Consider the following 24241-nt stretch of genomic DNA (forward strand, 5'->3'; position numbering starts at 1 on the left):
CTCAATCTCATTAAATATTTATTTAAAAACTTAAATGTCAACACGCGGCTCATTCAGCGTGTCTGTGATCTGATGATGGTGACGGTTCTAATGGTTTAGTGTGAATTCATGACAGACAGACGCTGTGTCACGAGTGTGTCTGTTTTAACGCACACACGTGTAGAAGTCTTATAACTGCAGGTCACCTTGTTATTGAGGAAGGATTCTGGAGCGGCCCATGACCACACTGAAAGCACGCCTGCGGTCGCTGTAGAGTTAGACACGATGAGGTTGTCCTCTGAGACAGGAAGTGAGAAGGTGCTGGGAGTCTGAAGAGAACGTAGGAGCAACCCGTCTCTGTGCTCCACCTGACAGTACACATCAATAACTCATAAATGTCCTTAACCACAGTTATCTTATGAAAGCAATACATTTGACCAAAGTCCTTCTCCCCACAATGTATAAAAACAAACAGTGTGTGTGTGTGAGTGTGCTTGAATATACCGAGCCAGTGAACCAGATTGAGCTCTCACACACGTCCGACACGCCAAAACAGAAACACTCAGTACATCCTTCAGGATTATGGGCCTGCAGGTTGAAGAAGCCCTGCTTACACAGGTCACAGTTTGAGCCCATCACGTTAGCCTGCACACACACACACAGATGAAGAGAAGGTAAGCAGATGCATTAGATGTGTTTTTATGCTTTAGAAAGGTGATGATGGATGTGTGTTTCTTACCTTGCACACACACTCTCTGCAGGGGTCGATGTTGAGACTTCCGTCCAGGTTACATTCACAGCGAGTGCAGGATGGGAAATCTCTGTATCCGAAGGCGCAGCGATCACATTCATCACCAGCAAAACCCTCTTTACACAAACACTGACCTGCAGACAAACCTACACGACACAGAAATAACCAGCTCAAATAAATGATGGTTTTCATGTTCCCATCGACAAAAGACAGAACGCGCGTGAGCTGTAGCAGAAGCGTAGAGACAGACCTGTGTGTGGATCTGTGTGATTATCATCTCTGACACACACGGGACTCATGGATCCTCTCATATCACACTGACACTCAACACACGGCTCATCAGCGTACGGAGACACCTGTCATACAGGACAATATGACAAATACAACAACCGTCTCAACGGTGATATTTAACATCACGTTATTATAACTTAAGCTCAGACGCTTCTCAGCACATTTCTAGTGAGAGAGAGAAGAGCAGGTACCTTGTGTGGTCTGTAGTATCCGTCTGCACATGTTTGGCAGTTGACCCCAGCGGTGTGGTGTGAGCAGTTAACACACACACCTCCTCCCACAAACTGACCGTTTGTGTTCATACTGAGCTTCAGATCAGCCACCGTCTGATTGTAGTAACAGTCGTCCGCTTTATTGTGACAGTTACACTCTGATGGGTGTAAAGTGTGTTTCTTTAGTTTGTGTTTGGATGAACTATCACATTACATTGCACAACAAAATGCAACGAAAAATATGATACTACACACGCAGTGTTTTGTGTGTGTGTGTCGTACTCTTGCATGTGTTTCCCTCTGAAAGTGTTCCGGCCTGCCACGGCTCCTGATGATATCCAGGACAACACTCATTACAGCTCTCACCACAAGTGTTGTGCTCACACACACACTGCAGCTTCTGAGAAGACACAAACGAGAACACAATGAGACACACAACAAACAGCAGGAGGGAGAGGGATGAGCAAAAATATCCTGTGAGCTGTCGCAAGAAACCACACAAACGAGAAGACAATGAGACACATCACACAGTGGAGAGGAAATGAAAATCACTTGACATGATTGACAGCTTCTGCTCCAGCGTGTGCTCGGTTACCTTGGTAACAGGATCCCACGGACAGCTCTGAGCGTGGCCATAACAGATACACATTCCACCCACGGAGATATCTTTGATGGAGTAATAATACTGAAAACAAGAGAGAAAGATGACGTTTTCAGGCGTTTTGTTTTGTAATAAGGCTCAGGACCACAGCAGATCAGATGTGCTTCATACCCGTCGGGTGACGATGGGATCTACATCTTTAGGGTCTCTGTAGCTGAGGGTCATGAGGTCAGCGTTGAGCGTGCGTATTCTCTGCAGACGCAGACGGATGTATCGCGCAGACGTGAACTCCAGCAGTTCTGGGGTCAGATCATCTGCGCTGGGACGGCCGTTTATCAGAGATGTGTGGATCTGTACAGAGATCATTGTTAACTGCTGTAGTTCTTTAAACACCACGAGGTGTAAGTATTGTTTCAGAATTCACATCACAAATGAAACAAACCCATTTGAAACTCCACCCCAAATCATACGGTGTTCTTATTGACACATGATCATTCAGACAAGATACACAGCTGTGACCCAGCCGTGTTACCCAGCATGCACCGCTCACCTCGCCGTGCTCCAGCGGCACCAGACGTGAGTAGTATGATGTACAGATGACTTCATCGTCCCTCTTGTATGTAGGGGGGCCGAGGCGGGGGGTGATGTTGTATCGGGTCAGACACTCTGTATCGCTGATAGCATAATACTGCCAAGGCTGGAAGTTCACTCCGTCCAGAGAACGCTCCAGAATCCAGTTCCCGGGTCGTGGAGAGTTGGCTGCTTTAATGATGATGTAAGCGACCTGGAAGACCTGCAGGATAAAGAGAAAACAGACGTCTGGTCACGTCGAGCTTCATTCAAGTATCAGGATGGTTTGTGACTTAATTCTGAGGACACTTTCCAACCACGCTGAAGCAACTCAAGATTGTTTTCAATCATCAGCTCTTCATCAGTGTGATGATCCTGTGACCTTTGACCTAACAGAGGGTGTCTCTGTAAACATACTTGTCTGACTTCATTCCTCCGGTCAGAACCAATCCAACATTTACACTGTTTACATTCTCATGACCTCCGTCTGTCATCAGCTGAGCTCATCACATCTGTTTCACGTGTGCATCTTCTCTTCAGACACAAACACTTCACATTTCATCTGATGTAGTTTATGGACTTAAATGGGACATACAATGACGTATTGGATTGAAATCTTCTGCATTTAACTTCATAACTTCAGTCTGTCGAGTGTTGTGTTTACTGGATGCTTAGCAATGTAAAAGTGAGACATAAACAAACAACTGAACGTGTGTGTCTGCAGGTAATGAGAGTTTATAAACACTTTGATCTGTAACCCCTAAGACATCCCAGAATCCTTAAAGGAACATCAACGAGTGGAAATGTGAAATGATAAATTACAGACGACTGTTTCCATCCAAACATCCCTGACATGAAGTATATGCGATCCACCTGTGATAATCATAGGCTATGGTTGGTGTAGTGCTGGGAAAGGATAGAGCTTTATAAAGAGGATTCAAGATTTGAAACACAGAAGAACAGTGTTAAAAAACATGTAGACATTATGACCAGCGACTGACGGATGTTTAGACCAATTTGACACTTCAACAGTCTAAACTTTACACATTAGACAAAATAAATCATGATATGTTTCCTGTGACCTCACAGATATAGAACAATGTGTTGCGTGTGTCTAGATACAGTCAAGGTAGGGCTGTTTATCGCAACAACAATCCCGCTACAAGGCCACGACACGCTCCCCGATACGGGTACATTTTTTATTACAGATTTAGAGCAAAATATACTTTTGATTGCTCATTCATTACTACTTCTCAGTTAATCTGACAAATCAATGCACAAAGTAGTTTTGAGAAAGAGTATAAAGTGGCAAAAGCTCAAGTCCTTAAACAGAGACCCCTGTTTCTAAAACAGGGTTTACACATAGACAATATGTATAAATATGAATATATACATAAACGTGCCGTCAGAGTAAATAGATTTCATTCATAAACAAATAGATGATGGATTTCTAGATATAATAGTATAAATGTGACCGGTGCTGTAAGATTTAAGCAGGTCTTTGCTCTTCACTTTCTATGACACGCACATTTACTTTGGCTCTTCCTCGTCTTTCTTTTCAAACACATTACTGTATTATGAGCGAGCGGTGAAGAGACACGCGTCATTACATGCCTCCAGCGGCGGGTGTTTCAATGATTTTAATCACATCCAATAATTCTAAATCTATATTTTTAACACAGCCCTAACTCAAGGGGGTCTGGATTTGTCAAACACACAAAAAAAACACACAGAAGCCCTTGCTGAGATTATAAAGTCAGACAGAAATCACACACAAACTTGACTCAGAGTGTCATTAACAATGAAGAGAAACACAGACTCATTAACGACATCCTTCATCTCTGGAATAAACACTATTAGCATCTTTAAATAATAAACACATGCTGTCCAAACACACAAGACAACACAAACATCTCACACTGGTCTCAATGTAAACACACATTTAATGTCCAAACACTTCTTCAACAGCTGCAGCGGCCCACACACATGCACGGGCGTGAAGATGTGTTTTATGATCGTGTTTCACCTCCGGTGTGATCTACTTGTGATTGACGCTTATAAACTTCATCTCTGTATTCTACAGGATCGTGTGGAGTCAAAGCATTGAGAGAGGAGATGTGTGATGTGATTTTAAGGTGTTGAAAGATTCAAGGTAGAGTCACACGAGTGCACCCCCCCCCCCTCTCTCTCTCTCTCTCTCTCTCTCTCTCCAGGTGTGTGACATTAGCATGTGTAATCCTGCACTCACAGCCTCAGGGTCACTGGGGTCGTCCCAATGATGCCCGTTTCCCCCGCCCCAGTAAAGAGACAGACAATAGATTGACTCATCTTTACTGCAGACATGCCTGTGGTCAGATTTCTCATCTAGTGCCACATCAGCAGATCTACACAGAAACGCTGAGTTAGCGGGAGTTTATAAATCAAAGACCTCAGTGATGTTTCTACGGGGCTTGTGGTTTAGTCCAGACAGGAATCAAATCTTTAATGAAATACTGGAACATCTTCAAAACTGTATCAGATGTTCTCCAAGTAATCTCTTGTGAGGTGACTTCATTATTTCAACTACATGAACTACTCTTGCGGTACCCGAGTACAGTGAGTGTATCAGGCAGTGATCTTCATCCTGATATGATGTTATTGTGTGAATTATACTGAATTCTGAAACATTTCTGTAATTTAGCATTATTTAACTGGATACAGTGAAAACCTAAAGTAAACTAAGCTGAACTCGCACTGTTTGGATGTTGCAGTAGATTCCACTAAACAAAAGAGCTGAAGGTTAATTTGCACATGAACACACGAGTGACCCGCGATCATGTGACCGTCTTTGTGTTGAGCTGCTGAAGGAATGTGTGTTCCACAGAAAACTTCCCTGCTAACATGAGACGTTACGCTGCGGTTCAGTTTCTCTACATTCAACCTGCCATCTTTACGTAGACACTGCTGTTAAACTGAATGCTGTGCTAATTGTACCCTAGCAGAGCTAGCTGGGGGGGGGGGTTCCTGTGTGTCTGAATGGAGGAGATCTGAAGAGATTAAAGACCCTCAGGGGCCGTCGCACAACAACACTCCGTTTGTCTAGAGAGAGACACACTAAACCTTAAACCACAACATTCCAGCACACAACATACACACTGATCCCTGATGGTTAAATGTTCTGATTTGTAAGTCACTTTGGATAAAAGCATCTGCTGGATGGATATTATTACACAAAATCCATGACATCACATCTTGGCCTACATTAAACAGAAATCTGCTCTATAAATATACATTCACTGTAAAAAAAAGTAGCTGCAGAAATATTCACTTATGATGAAATTTGACTGTACATGTCAATTTTGAGAACTTTATGTAAAGCGTATGTTGTCGTGACACGTTTTAATAGTGTAAAAAGCACACTGTAATAATACACAGATGATACCCAAATTCACTGAAGCAGACATAGACTTACAAAAAACCAACAGCGTATCTTTAAAGGAGTATTTATGTGTACCTGTCTTAAGTCCAGAGTGATGGTGACCCAGTGAAACTGACGGCCGTTTTTGATGCTCGGGCTCTGCCACCATTGGTTGGTGCCATCGATGGCGTTAGTGCTGGGGTGTTGCTCTGTTAATAATAAACCAGAAAACGTTAGCTGTCCTGTAGCTCAGTGGTTAGAGCATGCTAGCAATGCCAAGGTCATGGGTTCCATCCCAGGGATTGTAACATACTCCCTCACAAATGTAGATCGCTTAGGCTAAAATCGTCTGCCAAATGCATAAATGGCCTTTAGTTGTGAATTAGATAGGAATGCACATGAAGTCTCAGCTTCTATATACTGTGAATCTACAGTGTTAAAAGTGGATGATGAGCTGACGTTACCTTTAGGATTTTGGCTGCGAGCATCACAGATGCGACACTGAGGGTTACGGATTGGTCTTCCAGGAACATGTTCCACTAGTTTACAGTACATCTCAGAAACGGGTTCACCACATGTGGCGTTACTCGTGATATCTGCATTGCTTGCGATGTTCAGGATAGCAGGAAACAGACCTGTAAGTACAGACAGAGAATGTTTCAAAAACCACATCTGTACATTTGTTTCTTTGAAGAGTGACCTCGTCCCCCCGTCCGTCATGACACAAATAACGCACGTGTCAGACAGCAATCAATTCTCATGAACAGCTCTTTAACGTCAAGAGTCCTGACTGATCCATACTGACAGCTTCATGAGAGGGGAACATGAAGAAGATGAAGGTGGGCTACTCTTCAGGGTCATAGATTGAGATGACCAATGCCACGACTCCCAAACTCAAGAACACAACAACATTCTGAGATTCCAAATCTAAATGAAATCCTGAAAGTCACCTTTCATGTAAGAGATTTAAGATGATGTTAAACATGACGATTGGTCATGAATGTGATCGCAGGGGTTGCTGATGAGATGATTGTGATGTGGGTTGTGTCTTCCACGGCCCAGTAAAGAAGCTCAAATCCTTCAATGGTTGTGTGGACACGGCTCAGGTTTCTGTTCACCCACAGGACATATGTGTGTGTATGTTGGGGTGTTTGATGGACCCCTGTAGTGCGGAACACACAGAGACTTCAAACAGCACACAGATGAAGAGACTGCTGTGAGACATCTGTCCTGCGTTTGCATGTCACAGATACGCTGCGAGTCCACCGCTGCGCTCCGTCGCATTTAGACCACTCGCTGAACATCCATCAACACTCGCAATCACAAACAAACACCCTTGTCTTTGGTTACAAACCAATCTTTCCGACTAGATAAAACTCATTTCTGACTAAATAAAGATCAGTAGATGTGTTTGCTGGATGTTTGGTTATTTTAGGCTCATAAAATGAAGACGACTGAGAACCAACATAAAACCAATTCTAAACCGCAGTGCAGGAAGACATCTTACAAAGGCGAGATATACATTAGAAGGATGTGTTTTATTTCAAGAAGAAGACCCCCGTCAGAGCAGCTTATGTGTTCCTTTAGTGGGAAAGCGGGGGTCTGCGTTTACTGCAGCTTTACACAATAGAGTCAGGAATAATTGACGCCTCGCATTCTCTAAAGCCTTTTGGTCAGAAGGTTGAAGAAAGCTTCCAGTCAAGTAAACATATCATTTCATCATAAAATCAGTTGCAAACAAAAATGCTCTAATTCAATTTGACAGAAGTTCTTTGTTTTTAAACGTTTTTCTATAATGAGGATTATTACAAAAAGCACGAGTGACAGTCAAAACATAACACACAAAACAATGAGATGACCTCTTTCTGCAGATGCCTCCATTTTAAGATTGTATACGCTGTAAACTGAAAGAAGCTTATGAATATAGAAGTGAAAGAGTCATCATTTAAAGAGGAGATTAAAAACGTGTAAAATCCCATTTGAAAAAAAGTAGTTAAGCCCATCAAAGAGTCTCCAGGACAGATCTGCAGAATTTACATGTGAACAGAGTCGGTCTTCAGATCTGATAACAACCAGACAATGTGATTCAGTCAATTCAGAAACCTCTGATTCTAGATAACAATTCAACACAGATCTTCTGTTTTATGTTCTCTAGGATTGTTCTAGATGGAAACATGTTTTGTTCCTGTGGTGTAACTTGAGTCCATCACTTCATCACACTTAACGTTTATGAAAATATGAGAAATTGAAATAAGATGAAAAGCTTCATAAGAGTCACGGTCAGACTGAGAAACAAACAGCGAGCGCATGCGCAGAAATAAAAGACTATAGCAAACACATGCAGAACGCTTTAATGTCACATATACATTCAGCTCAAGACTGATCACATGACACGTCAACTTCCCTTAAACCCCGCAGGACTCAAATGGGTCACAGCTACAACAACATTAAACATGAGGGTGAGGAATCACATCAATAGTGTGTCTGTGCAAATACTGCAACCACAGCACATATTAAACCTTAATTAATAATGATCAATGTATACAGACACCACAGATCACCAACAGTTTCTGTTAGGAATCAATCACAAACCTCAGATAAATGTAAACACATCACTTGACACAACAAACATGTTTTAGTTTTTAACTGTTGTTTGTCAGTATGTATGTGTGTGTGTGGTAACTTGGGTAAACCCTACAGTGTGAGGACCAAATGTCCCCCTATAGACAGTTTTCTATCCTGTGGGAACATTTCTATGATGAACCGCATGAGGAAAAACAACATTGATTATTAATGTGATGGTTGTATTTAGGGCTCGTGAATCGAAAATAGAGTTTGTATAGTATAGAAGTTATTATTTCTATGGAAAGTTCCCATAAAACAACACGGCATGTGCGCTCACCTCTCTGTTGGCCCTCCACACACATCAGTGACGCGCACACCAGCGCGAGCACCCGCATCTTCATCATCTTCATCAGTCACTTCAGAATGATAAGTGATAAACTCGCAGTATTAAAGTCCACAGCTGAAATGAACTTCCTCCCGCTCTTCTTCTGTCTCATTCACACTTGAGTCTCCTTCATTCAGCGCAGCTACAGGGGATCCCACCGGAGTGTACCATGTGTCCGGGTGAGGGGGGCTCACCCTCCGGGACGTACCATTCTTTCACCCGTTCACAGAGACTCAGGTATTCATGTTTCATTCCCTCATATTCGTTATATGTTGTATTTAGGCGCGTGGAGCTGCTGTTCTTAACACAAGTGTTACCGACGCGTTTTATTTTCCAGTCAGACGTGTTGAGATGTAGATGATTAAACAACACACGCGTGATAAAGGGCTCATTTATAAGAAACACACCTTTAAAGGTAACACAGTTGTCCGTGTTATTATTTTGTGTGCACCCGTCAATCACAATCGATCTGGACTGATTCAACCCTGCTGAAAAAAACAGCCCTGGTTTTAGCTGGTCACCCAGCCTGGTCATAGCTGGTTTATCAGGCTGGTTTTAGAGGGGTTTTGGACACTTTCCCAGTCTGGTTTTAGCTGGTCAGGTTGGCTGGTTTTAGCTGGTCACCCAGCCTGGTCATAGCTGGTTTATCAGGCTGGTTTTAGAGGGGTTTTGGACACTTTCCCAGTCTGGTTTTAGCTGGTCAGGTTGGCTGGTTTTAGCTGGTCACCCAGCCTGGTCATAGCTGGTTTATCAGGCTGGTTTTAGAGGGGTTTTGGACACTTTCCCAGTCTGGTTTTAGCTGGTCAGGTTGGCTGGTTTTAGCTGGTCACCCAGCCTGGTCATAGCTGGTTTATCAGGCTGGTTTTAGAGGGGTTTTGGACACTTTCCCAGTCTGGTTTTAGCTGGTCAGGTTGGCTGGTTTTAGCTGGTCACCCAGCCTGGTCATAGCTGGTTTATCAGGCTGGTTTTAGAGGGGTTTTGGACACTTTCCCAGTCTGGTTTTAGCTGGTCAGGTTGGCTGGTTTTAGCTGGTCACCCAGCCTGGTCATAGCTGGTTTATCAGGCTGGTTTTAGAGGGGTTTTGGACACTTTCCCAGTCTGGTTTTAGCTGGTCAGGTTGGCTGGTTTTAGCTGGTCACCCAGCCTGGTCATAGCTGGTTTATCAGGCTGGTTTTAGAGGGGTTTTGGACACTTTCCCAGTCTGGTTTTAGCTGGTCAGGTTGGTTGGTTTTAGCTGGTCACCCAGCCTGGTCATAGCTGGTTTATCAGGCTGGTTTTAGAGGGGTTTTGGACACTTTCCCAGTCTGGTTTTAGCTGGTCAGGTTGGCTGGTTTTAGCTGGTCACCCAGCCTGGTCATAGCTGGTTTATCAGGCTGGTTTTAGAGGGGTTTTGGACACTTTCCCAGTCTGGTTTTAGCTGGTCAGGTTGGCTGGTTTTAGCTGGTCACCCAGCCCTGGTTTTAGCTGGTTTATCAGGCTGGTTTTAGAGGGGTTTTGGACACTTTCCCAGTCTGGTTTTAGCTGGTTTAAGATTACCAGGCTGGTCAGATTAATTGTTTGATTGATTGATCACAATTTTCCTGTCAGTGGGTGTTGTGATAAATAATGTAAATAATTCTAAATTTACTTTGAATAATCTGCAGGACCACAAGCAACCTTTAAAACATTTTTGCAGCCCCTTAAAAGTGAAAAGAATTAGTTGATATTCTAACCGATACATACACAAAGCTAACAACTATAATAAAAATGAACTGTGAAGATAATCAATAACAGAATTATAAACATTTTATTTTTCCTTTCTGTATTTTTTGGGATAAGTAGTAGCCCACTTGTTTCTCCCTCTTATCTCATTCTCTTCTTTTTTCAGCCAGTCACTGAAACAAATTTGAAAAAAATGTGATTATGAATGTGTGATTTCTTTAACTAGTAAAACTACTTCAAAAGGCAAACTATAGTGTCATGTCTTTGTGGCTAATTTAGAAACATGCCCTTGATAGGTGGGGGGTCTGTTTCAAAAAGAGGGACTTCTCTCTTTTTGGCTTTTCTTTCTTCCAAATTTTTCAGAAGGCTTTTTCTTTTTTCAGTTGCTTCAGCAGTCTTTAGTGTTTTCTGTAAAGCACAGTTATCGATAAAAAGAATTATGAAATATGATGTATGAAATTCTAATAAGTCATCAGCTTTCTACAAATGTTACATTGTCAAATATCATTTGCATTGCTTTAAAGAAAAAGAAATAGACTGAGGCTGAAACGAACAGGTTTGGAACAATGTCAGTGAGTTCAGCTCCAAACTGAGAAGATTCTAGTGTGCCTAGTTATAGCTGGTTCAGACCTGTATTGGTGAATTGAATCAGAATTAAATCTGATTCGAGTCAGTATATGCTATAGATTTATGCTATAATTTATTATTAAAACCACTTTATTATATTAGTTTTAGGGTCTTCTCAGATAGATTATGATATTATCATTTACATCAACAATAATTTAATCTTTATTATTTAGCCACTTTATTTAACCTTGTCAGTAAGTGAAACAAACTGATTTTGCTATTGAGTCAAATAGACATCATCTTGGCCAAGGAAGACATGGGAGACCAGCTTGACTCTTTAGCCAGGCTGGGAGACCAGTTAACCTTCCAGTTTATAGCAGCTACTTCCAGCTAAAACCAGCCTGGACAGGCTGGGAGACCAATTAAAACCAGCCTGACCAGGCTGGGAGACCAGCTACTTCCATCTTAAACCAGCTACTTCCAGCTTAAACCAGCCAACCAGCATAGGCTGGTTTTAGCTGGATTTTTCAGCAGGGAAGTAACGTGTGAGTAGTTTAAACCGGAAGCGAGTTTATCATGTTAAAGTTTCAGAGAAGTCATTCATTAATGTGTAATGTTTTACACGGACTCTTCTAAGGTCAGTAAACAGCGAGACCTTGTGTTTGTGTGCAGACCAATGGCTGATGGGTAAAGGCGCTTAATGTTTACATCGAGGAGGGTGTCAATGTATATAAGATCTATAAATCATGCGCACATGGAGGCTGCAGATCTGGAGCAGTTTTTCCCCTGTTACCTCTTATTTGTCCAATAGGGGGAGCTGGACGACTAAACAAAACATTTTAACCCAATCAAACTGTTCAATAAAAATGTAAAGATTAAAAGTAAATATATAAACTAAACGTGGTTCTGGACCAGTGAAAATGAACTATGGTTAAAGCGTAGTTACCATGTTTTTGTGGTGTTGTATTGATGCAAAAATATTTGTAGATATCTACTAACGGTCTTCATTATTACAACCATTATATATAATCTACTAGTTATATACAGAAGAGTGTTTGTTGTGAATGTATAGGCATAAATAAAGTTACATTCAAATATTAACCATATTTAGCCCATCAGACATTAAGTGCAATCATATGAACCATCAATTACATATCTGCCGTGCATTTATTACAGTGTCCTGCAGACGAGTTAATGAAGAAAAACACAATTTACAGCTTTAAGACATTTCTAAGGTCATTTGTCTTCTAAGAAAAAAAGACAAGTTTCTTGTGAACAATATTATTTATTAAGACCGTTATCAAAAACAGGATCGATGATCATCATAGGATGGTTCTCAATAATGACTCCTATGGGTTGGGTTGCCGGTCTTCTTTAAAATGAGTTTTTAATCCTCCTGTCAAACTCCTCCAGCTCACTGATAAAAGAAAGTTTAAAGTTGTACACAAACCTGTTATTGGAAATAATGGCATGATGTCATGCTTGACCATATCTCCTTTATAAGATCCTTACACACTATATGTCAATGACAGGCTTCCTCAGCCTCCAGCATGGTAAGATTTGCCAAAGCACAGATGATGGATTCCTGCGTTTTGTAGAAAGTTGTATCATCTATGACTGACGACTTACATTAATAAAAAAACGTAAGTACTTGTGCCTCATTCTCTTGTGCAGGTAAATTTAAATATCGGTTACATACATATAAGCCTACTGTAGTATGTTTTAATGTAAACAGGGTCAGAGGAATATCTTACCAGAAAAGGCTGGAGACAGACAACAAAATTAAATGAAACAGAAAACAATTATGAAAATGAGTACGAGATATCGAGTCAGCATATATGCGGTTAGCTAACCTCAAATAAGTGGTAAATAAGTATGGAGTATAAATGACACATACATATATGTTGTAATTCATATGGATATCAATGAATCGTTGAAAAACTATACATGTTGGACTTAATAACAAAGCAGATTATTTACCATAAGGGCAGTCGTGGCCTAATGCTTAGAGAGTCGTACTTGTGACCAGAAGGTCACCAGTTTGATCCTCAGGGCCGGCAGGTAATGACTGATGTGCCCTTGAGCGAAGCACCTGACCCCGTTTGCTCCGCGGGCACTGCAGTGATATCTGCCCGCTGCTCGGGTGTGTGTGTGTGTTCACTCCTCTCTGGATTGGTTCAATGCAGAGTTCACATTTCAGGTATGGGTCAACATTACTGACAAATAGGTCACTTTCCCTTCATAACTTGCGATGGACGATGGAGTTATCTGTTATTAGGTCTGTTCTGGTGGTTCATAATTGACAGTGTCACCCTACTGGACGAATAAGTCAAAACAGGGGTGTAAAACTGCCTGCTCCAGGTCTGCAGCCTCCCCCTTCTCTACATGTATGGATTTATCAGACGCTTTTCATTTAAAGTGACTTAAACATTCAAGCATTTTATCAGTATAATTGAATGCTGCTGAGGCAATGATCTCTACCTATTGTGCTATTGCATTTGATGACTCTCAAGGATGCTCTTCATGCCTCATTCTCTATAGCTGAGTTTATACCTTTATCTGATTTTACTTTGAACTATTATAATATTTGTTTGTTCTTTGTTCGAGCTTTGCTGCCATCTATTGGAGACCAACCTGAAATACAGGAGGATGAATCACAGTTCTTATTAACAGCGATTAGAGAAAACCGGTCATTCAAATGATCAGTCTGTTTCAGTAATATAATAACTCATAACTGTGTATCTACACAATTAGATAGACTTCAGATGTGAGCAGTGACATCAGCTCTCCAGCAGGGGGCAGAAAAGAGCTGGTTAACTCACTGCAGTCTGTCTGGACTGGAGCCCTCTTCTCCTTTTACTTTCTGCTTTTGTCTTGCTGGCAAAATACTGAGGCTACTGCAGTTATTATTACTATAAGAGATTCTAATAAGAGATTCTAAAAGACTGTTTGAAGGAGTTTATTATCTTTCTTTAGATGAGCAACAGTAACTGATATTTTAACATTAAAGCCATATTATGGAATAATTATGTTATGAAATATCCACAAATCACTTTCACATTTTCAGTTGTGTACTTACATGATCCCAAATGTCCCCAAGAATGTGCAGATCCAGAGAAAAACTTATTTAAACTAATGTCCCGTCTCTTGTCTCTCTTGTGTTTGTCTCATATCAGTGACTTACTATCCGCTCCTCCGCACGACCCTCAGTTTCCGCTTGTAGAAAATACAGCAACACACAAATGCAGAAGTGCTCATACAGCATCTGTTGTTCTGTTATTATAGATCACGATTAGTCTTTGACGAGGAAACCCCAAAAAGCATAAACACAGCTTACTTTTTAAACAACGACTGTTTTGAACACGTCAAACTGTGTAGCATTACGCTACTAAATCAATTGAAAAAGTCCAATATCGTTTGCAGGCTAACGTAGCATTACATTTCTTGCAAGCTAATTCATTACGATGATGTAACATAAAATTCATTTATTACCTCGTCCGTGAACATGATGGGTGATCTCCATACGCCTCTGGATGGTGAAAACTGTCATGATTCTGCCTAATCTTGTCTTGGTTTTCTGGTCTGGGGCAGAATCATGACAGACCCACGTGTTTTATGTGGAGAGAAACATATTATTGTCAATCAGGACATAATATTAGGGATGCTCCGATCCACCTTTTTTGCTTCCGATACCGATTCCGATACCTGAGATTCAGTATTGGCCGATACCGAGTACCGATCCGATACTAAGGTAAAAAATGTAAAGTGCACAATTACTTAATAAACTATGTGCATTGCTGTGCAAGACATCAGGCTCGACTTAACATAAATTTCCTGACCCCGTAAAACAAAATAACAAACTAATGATTCAAAAATGTAGTAAATAGTTTATTAAACCAGCACCGGTGCAAAACAAATGAAAAATAAAACAAAACTTTTCACTATCTTTGGACAAAAGACATTCAAAATTAAGGTGCAAATTAAGCAGCTGAATAAAACAACAGCTTCACTAGCTCGATAAACGGGTATAAATAAATGGAAACAAAATCTCTTAATAATTTTTAAGAAAGTGCAAAAATAATTTAAAAATCAATTCGCAATAAAGCAGCTGAAATTGAGCAAAAAAAGTAATAGCTTTACTGCTTTAGATATATTTAAAATAACATGAATCAGATCTTTTTAATGCTTTAGTCACTAAAGCAAAGTCCACTTAACTAAACTAAAGTTTTAGTTTAACATCCAACACAGAAACATATGAATAAAACACTAGCTTCGCTAGCTTAGTAAAACTGCTCATGTTTGTTGCATTTAACGTGGCATTTTGTGGCACAAAATTCTCATCCAACCAGTGTGCGGTTAAACTTAAAAGCGACACGTCGCAGCTCCAGATATCTGTTGTAAAACTCACCGCATTGACATCTTTAATTTTTTCGGATATGTGTTTGCAGACTTTTCGGTACAGTTCAGGTAGAGATAAATATCAGATAAATATTTACGCTTCGGCGTGTCGTACTGCGGCTCCAGGTGGTTTATAAGGAGTCTGAAGCCATTATTCGCAACGACGGACAGCGGTTGCCCATCCATAACAATGAAAGCGGTGGAACTTATTGGCGTAGCTGTTGTAAAATAACTCCAAATGACAGATATTTTGGCTCGCTCCATGCTGTTCGCTGCTATATGTGTTCACTTGTTCACGTGCACTACGTACAGAGCACGTTGCTAGCGTATGATGTCGCACGTTGCTAGCGTATGCTGGCACGTTGCTAGCGTATGATGTCGCACGTTGCGCAATGCACAGCCGCACACGAGAGAGTTTAAGCGCCGGTGTCTCCATGAACTTTTACATCGTCTAGCACAAATTTTATGTCAGATCGGGTATCGGTGACAAATTGCACCGATACCCGATCTAGAATTTTATTACGTATCGACGCCGATACCCGATACGAATATCGGATCGGAGCATCCCTACATAATATGCGTTCTCTCCTGTCTCGTCATTGGCCCCGCCCCTCTCGTTCCTAGTATTGCTTTCCTCCTGTGTCTCATTACCCACACCTGCCCATTGTTATCTCCTTTGTTAGTTTTCCTATAAGATGCCCTCATGTCTATTGTCTTGTGCTCGTTCGTTTTACTTGTATCCTGTTCCTGTACGCCATGTATGATGTTTCGCTGCCTTGTATATAGAGTGCCTTGTTCATGTTCTGGTCCGCTGTAGGTGTTTTGTTAAGTTATCTAGTAAGTTTTGTGTTTGGTTATTTTTGCCCCACACGTGGGAAGTATTTGTTTTGAGAGTTAGTTTGGTTAGTGTTTTCCCCATTGAGGGTGTTTGTTTTGTATTTTGTTATTAAAGTCCTTGTTAACCCCTTCATCCCCGTGTCTGCCTGCACTTGGGTTCTTCTCCTCACACATCACGACAGAAAACATGTCCCATAATTCCACTCTCCTACATTACGTCATTTAGCTTCGCCATTTGTTGTTGTTTTGAAAGTGCACCATCTAAAGGGGCAAATGTACATATTGTGGCTTTAGGTCTGTTAACCAGTCTTTTTGGCCTTCAAGAATTAAACAAACAAAATAATCGAGTTAAAACTATGTGTTAGCAAGGATCCTCTCTTTTCTTGTGTTATAAATCCACAGCGCACATCTTTCCTTTATAGTGGGTTCAGCTGTGCTATTTCTTTACATTTATTTCTCAGTTGAATTCACAGTTTAAAAGTCAGTATTTTTTCTAGGTTATTTCAAAAGTTAGTGAGTAATTGTGTTAAATAATTAGGATCTCAATATTGGCCAAAATAATTGTGATTATGATTTTTGTCACAATCAAGCAGCCCTACCCAGACAAGGCTTAAGACTAGTCCCAGACTAAAAAGGCAAGTTTGAGCTGGCTTGACTGAAAATAAATTGCCTTGCCATATCTTTAAATATGTCAGTGCCATTGCTTTGTCTCAAGATGCACACCAGTACTGTTTTTATCTAAGGTATGTCATTAAAAGCGCTTTAAATATCCTAATTTAACAAAGGCATAGTCTTCTGTGGAACCGGACCATAATGTATTTAATGAAAGTGACTTCAGGTGTGGCTCATCTGAAGAGTATTAAAGTAAGATATTTTCACTTTATGAATCTGTAGTCAACAGATGTATAAATGCAGTGTTTTCATTCATTCACTCATTCATTTTCTACCGCTTATCCGGGGCCGGGTCGTGGGGGCAGCAGTCTAAGCAGAGATGCCCAGACATCCCTCACCCTAGACACTTCCTCCAGCTCTTCCGGGGGGACACCGAGGCGTTCCCAGGCCAGCCGGGAGACATAGTCCCACCAGCGTTTCCTAGGTCTTCCCCGGGGTCTCCTCCCGGTCTGACGGGCCCGGAGCACCTTCCGGGGAAGGCGTCCAGTAGGCATCCGTAACAGATGCCCAAGCCACCTCAGCTGACCCCTCTCGATGTGGAGGAGCAGCGGCTCTACTCCGAGCTCCTCCCGGGTTCTCTAAGGGATCGCCCAGCCACCCTGCGGAGGAAGCTCATTTCAGCCGCCTGTATCCGGGATCTTGTCCTTTCGGTCATGACCCAAAGCTTTTTGCAGTGTTTTGTATCTGTAAATATCATTATATCCTCAGTCAGTCTCTCTGTATGAAGTTCTGTACTGGTTCCTCATGAGGTTTCTGTAGGAGTGACAGTTTTGGCTGTATTTGTCTTCATCAGATTGGTCTCTGGTTGTGCTTTGTCTGGCTTCAGTTAAAACCTGAAAACTCTGATGGTGCAGACAGACTCTTTCACAGCTGAAGCTCATTTGCAGTTGGTTTAGGCCCGGTTCTGGTGCCAGTCTGGAAACATTCTCTCAGTTCAACTAAAGGCCTGGGGCAGCAGTGAGCACGTCACCCAGCTGGACCTGTGTCTGAGTAAATATGCCAGAACGGAGAGTTTGTTAGCTGCTGGTGTGTGTCAGTGACTGGCAGAAAAAACAGCCAATGATCTTCAGGAGCAGAATGTAAGAAATAATGTAAGGGATGCATTACACAGCAATCATAGTATATGTAGACATCATTTTTTGCATCTTAAAAAACCTTGAACCGGTTGGTCCGGCATGGGTTTCGGGTGCATTGACAAGGAGGCTAAAAATCAGGGTTCAGGGTTCTTGATGGGGTGTAGGAGTGTAGTAGGGTGTGAAGGTTCTTGGTGGTGTGTAGTAGGGTGTGAAGGTTCTTGATGGGGTGTGTAGGAGGGTGTGAAGGTTCTTGATGGGGTGTAGGAGTGTAGTAGGGTGTGAATGTTCTTGATGGGGTGTAGGAGTGTAGTAGGGTGTGAATGTTCTTGATGGGGTGTAGGAGTGTAGTAGGGTGTGAAGGTTCTTGATGGGGTGTAGGAGTGTAGTAGGGTGTGAATGTTCTTGATGGGGTGTAGGAGTGTAGTAGGGTGTGAAGGTTCTTGATGGGGTGTAGGTCTGTAGTAGGGTGTGAAGGTTCTTGATGGGGTGTAGGAGTGTAGTAGGGTGTGAAGGTTCTTGATGGGGTGTAGGAGTTTAGGAGGGTGTGAATGTTCTTGATGGGGTGTAGGAGTGTAGGAGGGTGTGAAGGTTCTTGATGGGGTGTAGGAGTGTAGGAGGGTGTGAAGGTTCTTGATCGGGTGTAGGAGTGTAGTAGGGTGTGAATGTTCTTGATGGGGTGTAGGAGTGTAGTAGGGTGTGAATGTTCTTGATGGGGTGTAGGAGTGTAGTAGGGTGTGAAGGTTCTTGATGGGGTGTAGGAGTGTAGTAGGGTGTGAAGGTTCTTGATGGGGTTTAGGAGTTTAGGAGGGTGTGAAGGTTCTTGATGGGGTGTAGGAGTGTAGTAGGGTGTGAAGGTGCTTGATGGGGTGTAGGAGTGTAGTAGGGTGTGAAGGTTCTTGATGGGGTGTAGGAGTGTAGTAGGGTGTGAAGGTTCTTGATGGGGTGTAGGAGTGTAGTAGGGTGTGAAGGTTCTTGATGGGGTGTAGGAGTGTAGTAGGGTGTGAATGTTCTTGATGGGGTGTAGGAGTGTAGGAGGGTGTGAAGGTTCTTGATGGGGTGTAGGAGTGTAGTAGGGTGTGAAGGTTCTTGATGGGGTGTAGGAGTGTAGTAGGGTGTGAAGGTTCTTGATGGGGTGTAGGAGTGTAGGAGGGTGTGAAGGTTCTTGATGGGGTGTAGGAGTGTAGTAGGGTGTGAATGTTCTTGATGGGGTGTAGGAGTGTAGTAGGGTGTGAAGGTTCTTGATGGGGTGTAGGAGTGTAGAAGGGTGTGAAGGTTCTTAATAGGGTGTAGGAGTGTAGGAGGGTGTGAAGGTTCTTGATGGGGTGTAGGAGTGTAGTACTGTGTGAAGGTTATTGATGGGGTGTAGGAGGGTGTGAAGGTTCTTAATGGGGTGTAGGAGTGTAGTAGGGTGTAAAGGTTCTTGATGAGGTGTAGGAGTGTAGTAGGGTGTGAAGGTTCTTGATGGGGTGTAGGAGTGTAGTAGGGTGTGAAGGTTCTTGATGGGGTGTAGGAGTTTAGGAGGGTGTGAATGTTCTTGATGGGGTGTAGGAGTGTAGGAGGGTGTGAAGGTTCTTGATGGGGTGTAGGAGTGTAGTAGGGTGTGAAGGTTCTTGATGGGGTGTAGGAGTTTAGGAGGGTGTGAATGTTCTTGATGGGGTGTAGGAGGGTGTGAAGGTTCTTGATGGGGTTTAGGAGTGTAGGAGGGTGTGAATGTTCTTGATGGGGTGTAGGAGTGTAGGAGGGTGTGAATGTTCTTGATGGGGTGTAGGAGTGTAGGAGGGTGTGAATGTTCTTGATGGGGTGTAGGAGGGTGTGAATGTTCTTGATGGGGTGTAGGAGTGTAGGAGGGTGTGAAGGTTCTTGATGGGATGTAGGAGTGTAGGAGGGTGTGAATGTTCTTGATGGGGTGTAGGAGTGTAGTAGGGTGTGAAGGTTCTTGATGGGGTGTAGGAGGGTGTGAAGGTTCTTGATGGGGTGTAGGAGTGTAGGAGGGTGTGAAGGTTCTTGATGGGGTGTAGGAGTGTAGTAGGGTGTGAATGTTCTTGATGGGGTGTAGGAGTGTAGTAGGGTGTGAAGGTTCTTGATGGGGTGTAGGAGTGTAGTAGGGTGTGAAGGTGCTTGATGGGGTGTAGGAGTGTAGTAGGGTGTGAAGGTTCTTGATGGGGTGTAGGAGTGTAGGAGGGTGTGAAGGTTCTTGATGGGGTGTAGGAGTGTAGGAGGGTGTGAAGGTTCTTGATGGGGTGTAGGAGTGTAGTAGGGTGTGAAGGTTCTTGATGGGGTGTAGGAGTGTAGGAGGGTGTGAAGGTTCTTGATGGGGTGTAGGAGTGTAGTAGGGTGTGAATGTTCTTGATGGGGTGTAGGAGTGTAGTAGGGTGTGAAGGTTCTTGATGGGGTGTAGGAGTGTAGAAGGGTGTGAAGGTTCTTAATAGGGTGTAGGAGTGTAGGAGGGTGTGAAGGTTCTTGATGGGGTGTAGGAGTGTAGTACTGTGTGAAGGTTATTGATGGGGTGTAGGAGGGTGTGAAGGTTCTTAATGGGGTGTAGGAGTGTAGTAGGGTGTAAAGGTTCTTGATGAGGTGTAGGAGTGTAGTAGGGTGTGAAGGTTCTTGATGGGGTGTAGGAGTGTAGTAGGGTGTGAAGGTTCTTGATGGGGTGTAGGAGTTTAGGAGGGTGTGAATGTTCTTGATGGGGTGTAGGAGTGTAGGAGGGTGTGAAGGTTCTTGATGGGGTGTAGGAGTGTAGTAGGGTGTGAAGGTTCTTGATGGGGTGTAGGAGTTTAGGAGGGTGTGAATGTTCTTGATGGGGTGTAGGAGGGTGTGAAGGTTCTTGATGGGGTGTAGGAGTGTAGGAGGGTGTGAATGTTCTTGATGGGGTGTAGGAGTGTAGGAGGGTGTGAATGTTCTTGATGGGGTGTAGGAGTGTAGGAGGGTGTGAATGTTCTTGATGGGGTGTAGGAGGGTGTGAATGTTCTTGATGGGGTGTAGGAGTGTAGGAGGGTGTGAAGGTTCTTGATGGGGTGTAGGAGGGTGTGAATGTTCTTGATGGGGTGTAGGAGTGTAGGAGGGTGTGAATGTTCTTGATGGGGTGTAGGAGTGTAGGAGGGTGTGAATGTTCTTGATGGGGTGTAGGAGTGTAGGAGGGTGTGAATGTTCTTGATGGGGTGTAGGAGGGTGTGAATGTTCTTGATGGGGTGTAGGAGTGTAGGAGGGTGTGAAGGTTCTTGATGGGATGTAGGAGTGTAGGAGGGTGTGAATGTTCTTGATGGGGTGTAGGAGTGTAGTAGGGTGTGAAGGTTCTTGATGGGGTGTAGGAGGGTGTGAAGGTTCTTGATGGGGTGTAGGAGTGTAGGAGGGTGTGAAGGTTCTTGATGGGGTGTAGGAGTGTAGTAGGGTGTGAATGTTCTTGATGGGGTGTAGGAGTGTAGTAGGGTGTGAAGGTTCTTGATGGGGTGTAGGAGTGTAGTAGGGTGTGAAGGTGCTTGATGGGGTGTAGGAGTGTAGTAGGGTGTGAAGGTTCTTGATGGGGTGTAGGAGTGTAGTAGGGTGTGAAGGTTCTTGATGGGGTGTAGGAGTGTAGTAGGGTGTGAAGGTTCTTGATGGGGTGTAGGAGTGTAGTAGGGTGTGAAGGTTCTTGATGGGGTGTAGGAGTGTAGTAGGGTGTGAAGGTGCTTGATGGGGTGTAGGAGTGTAGTAGGGTGTGAAGGTTCTTGATGGGGTGTAGAAGTGTAGTAGGGTGTGAAGGTTCTTGATGGGGTGTAGGAGTGTAGGAGGGTGTGAAGGTTCTTGATGGGGTGTAGGAGTGTAGTAGGGTGTGAAGGTGCTTGATGGGGTGTAGGAGTGTAGTAGGGTGTGAAGGTTCTTGATGGGGTGTAGGAGTGTAGTAGGGTGTGAAGGTGCTTGATGGGGTGTAGGAGTGTAGTAGGGTGTGAAGGTTCTTGATGGGGTGTAGGAGTGTAGTAGGGTGTGAAGGTTCTTGATGGGGTGTAGGAGTGTAGGAGGGTGTGAAGGTTCTTGATGGGGTGTAGGAGTGTAGGAGGGTGTGAAGGTTCTTGATGGGGTGTAGGAGTGTAGTAGGGTGTGAAGGTTCTTGATGGGGTGTAGGAGTGTAGTAGGGTGTGAAGGTTCTTGATGGGGTGTAGGAGTGTAGTAGGGTGTGAAGGTTCTTGATGGGGTGTAGGAGTTTAGGAGGGTGTGAATGTTCTTGATGGGGTGTAGGAGTGTAGGAGGGTGTGAAGGTTCTTGATGGGGTGTAGGAGTGTAGGAGGGTGTGAAGGTTCTTGATGGGGTGTAGGAGTGTAGTAGGGTGTGAAGGTTCTTGATGGGGTGTAGGAGGGTGTGAAGGTTCTTGATGGGGTGTAGGAGGGTGTGAAGGTTCTTGATGGGGTGTAGGAGTGTAGTAGGGTGTGAATGTTCTTGATGGGGTGTAGGAGTGTAGTAGGGTGTGAATGTTCTTGATGGGGTGTAGGAGTGTAGTAGGGTGTGAATGTTCTTGTTGGGGTGTAGGAGTGTAGTAGGGTGTGAAGGTTCTTGATGGGGTGTAGGAGTGTAGGAGGGTGTGAAGGTTCTTGATGGGGTGTAGGAGTGTAGTAGGATGTGAAAGTATGCCGGTGCAGATCCAGTGATAGTCCTGTATGCAAACATCAGTGACTTGATTCTGATATAGGCCGGAATGATTAAACTTATTTGTTGTAGAAATCAGTCCAGTCAGTGTTCTTTGTTGTCCTCACACTTTTCTTTAAGATGTAATTTTTACCCTTTAACATGAACTTGATCTAACTGTAAGTGATGCACATCATTTTGGCTGTATGCTATTTACGCTTAACACATTTGGCAGATGCTTTACATTTACATCTAGTCATTTAGCAGACGCTTTTATCCAAAGTGACTTACAGAGAGCTCACAGAGCAATAAGTGATATGTCATAAAAGAGCAATAGTACAATAGGTGCTAATACAAAGTTACTAGTTTCAACAAAAGCCCTTATACCACTGCCTGTTGAGAGAAGAAGGTTAGTGTACTTTTTTTTTCTTTCAAGTTTTCACAGAAGAGGTTTTAAGTAGTTTTTGAAGGTGGTGAGAGATGTGGTTGACCGGACGGCATTAGGAAGAATGTTCCACCAGGAAGGAGTTGTGAAGGAGAATGAACGGGAAAGGGATTTAGTGCCCTTACGAGAAGACAATACAAGACGCCGCTGGTTTGCTGAACGCAGGGTTCTTGATGGGGTGTAGGAGTGTAGGAGGGTGTGAAAGTATGCAGGCGCAGATCCAGTTATAGTCCTGTATGCAAACATCAGTGACTTGTATCTTATTCCGGGCTTCAACCGGTAGCCAGTGGAGAGTGATGAACAGGGGCCTTACATGAGCCCTTTTGGGCTGTTGGAAGACGAGGTGTGCTGCTGCGTTCTGAACCAGCTGAAGTGGTTTGATAGCCTTTGCAGGAAGACCTGCAAGGAGAGCATAGCAGGAGTCCAACCTTGAGATGATCTGAACCCACGACCTTGGCGTTGTTAACATCTGCTTTTACCACTGAGCTACAGGAAAGTTATTTACAATTCACAACTATTTGCAAACAACATTTACAAACAATAGAAGCCATTGGAACAACATAAGGACAACAAAAAGCATAAGCGCAGTAAAACTGGTCTCATATAGCCTATCACAGTATACAAAGGATAGAAAGAGTAGAAAAGAGATAGAAGTCAGAAGTGATCGGTCAGGTTCTGGCAGAAGAGATGTGTTTTCAGATGATTCTTAAAGATCGGCAGATAGATCCAATAGAATGAGTACAGAAGAGTTAGAGGCTGCTCTTGCCAGTCTCAGGGCTTCAATGTCCGATAGCAGTGCAGTCTCTGTGGTATGACCGATCTTGAAACCAGACTGCTTGCTGTCCAGGAGGTTGTTCTGCGTGAGAAAGGAGTAAAGCTTTTGGCTATGGAGGGGAGGAGAGATAGTGGCCTGTAGTTTGCTTACAGTGCATTATTAAGAGTGGGTTTTCTTCAGTAGTGGGGTAATACCGGCCTCTTTGAAGACTTTGGGAAATGTACCAGTGGTGAGAGACGAATTGATAATGTGCGTCAGAGCAGGAGCAACCGATGATGGAAAAATGTCCTGGAGGAGATGGGTGGGGATGGGATCTAGTCGGGTGGTTAGAAGCAATGACATTAGAAAAGTCATCTTCAGATAAGAGAGAGAAAGCGAGAGTGAGCATGTCTGGGGATTGGCCGTGGTCAAGAGGCGGTGGCG

The 24241-nt window shown here is 43.2% G+C and overlaps 1 protein-coding gene across 1 annotated transcript in view; it reads right to left on the reverse strand.

Annotated features, from left to right (window-relative positions):
- The window catches only part of lama1 (laminin, alpha 1), a gene marked incomplete at its 5' end in the record, with an annotated part of 23367 nt that extends 14600 nt beyond the window's left edge, over positions 1-8767 (reverse strand). The window contains 12 exons of the mRNA XM_079487948.1: positions 186-347; positions 484-624; positions 719-876; positions 981-1086; positions 1213-1391; positions 1516-1633; positions 1829-1918; positions 2006-2185; positions 2385-2627; positions 5898-6010; positions 6266-6436; positions 8704-8767. Of these exons, the coding sequence (XP_079344074.1) occupies positions 186-347; positions 484-624; positions 719-876; positions 981-1086; positions 1213-1391; positions 1516-1633; positions 1829-1918; positions 2006-2185; positions 2385-2627; positions 5898-6010; positions 6266-6436; positions 8704-8767 (1725 nt within the window). The remainder of the gene's footprint in view (positions 1-185; positions 348-483; positions 625-718; positions 877-980; positions 1087-1212; positions 1392-1515; positions 1634-1828; positions 1919-2005; positions 2186-2384; positions 2628-5897; positions 6011-6265; positions 6437-8703) is intronic.
- Positions 8768-24241: the final 15474 nt, after the last annotated feature.

The sequence above is a fragment of the Barbatula barbatula genome, assembly GCF_947034865.1.
Source record: "Barbatula barbatula genome assembly, chromosome: 23".
In the NCBI taxonomy this organism is placed as follows: domain Eukaryota; kingdom Metazoa; phylum Chordata; class Actinopteri; order Cypriniformes; family Nemacheilidae; genus Barbatula; species Barbatula barbatula.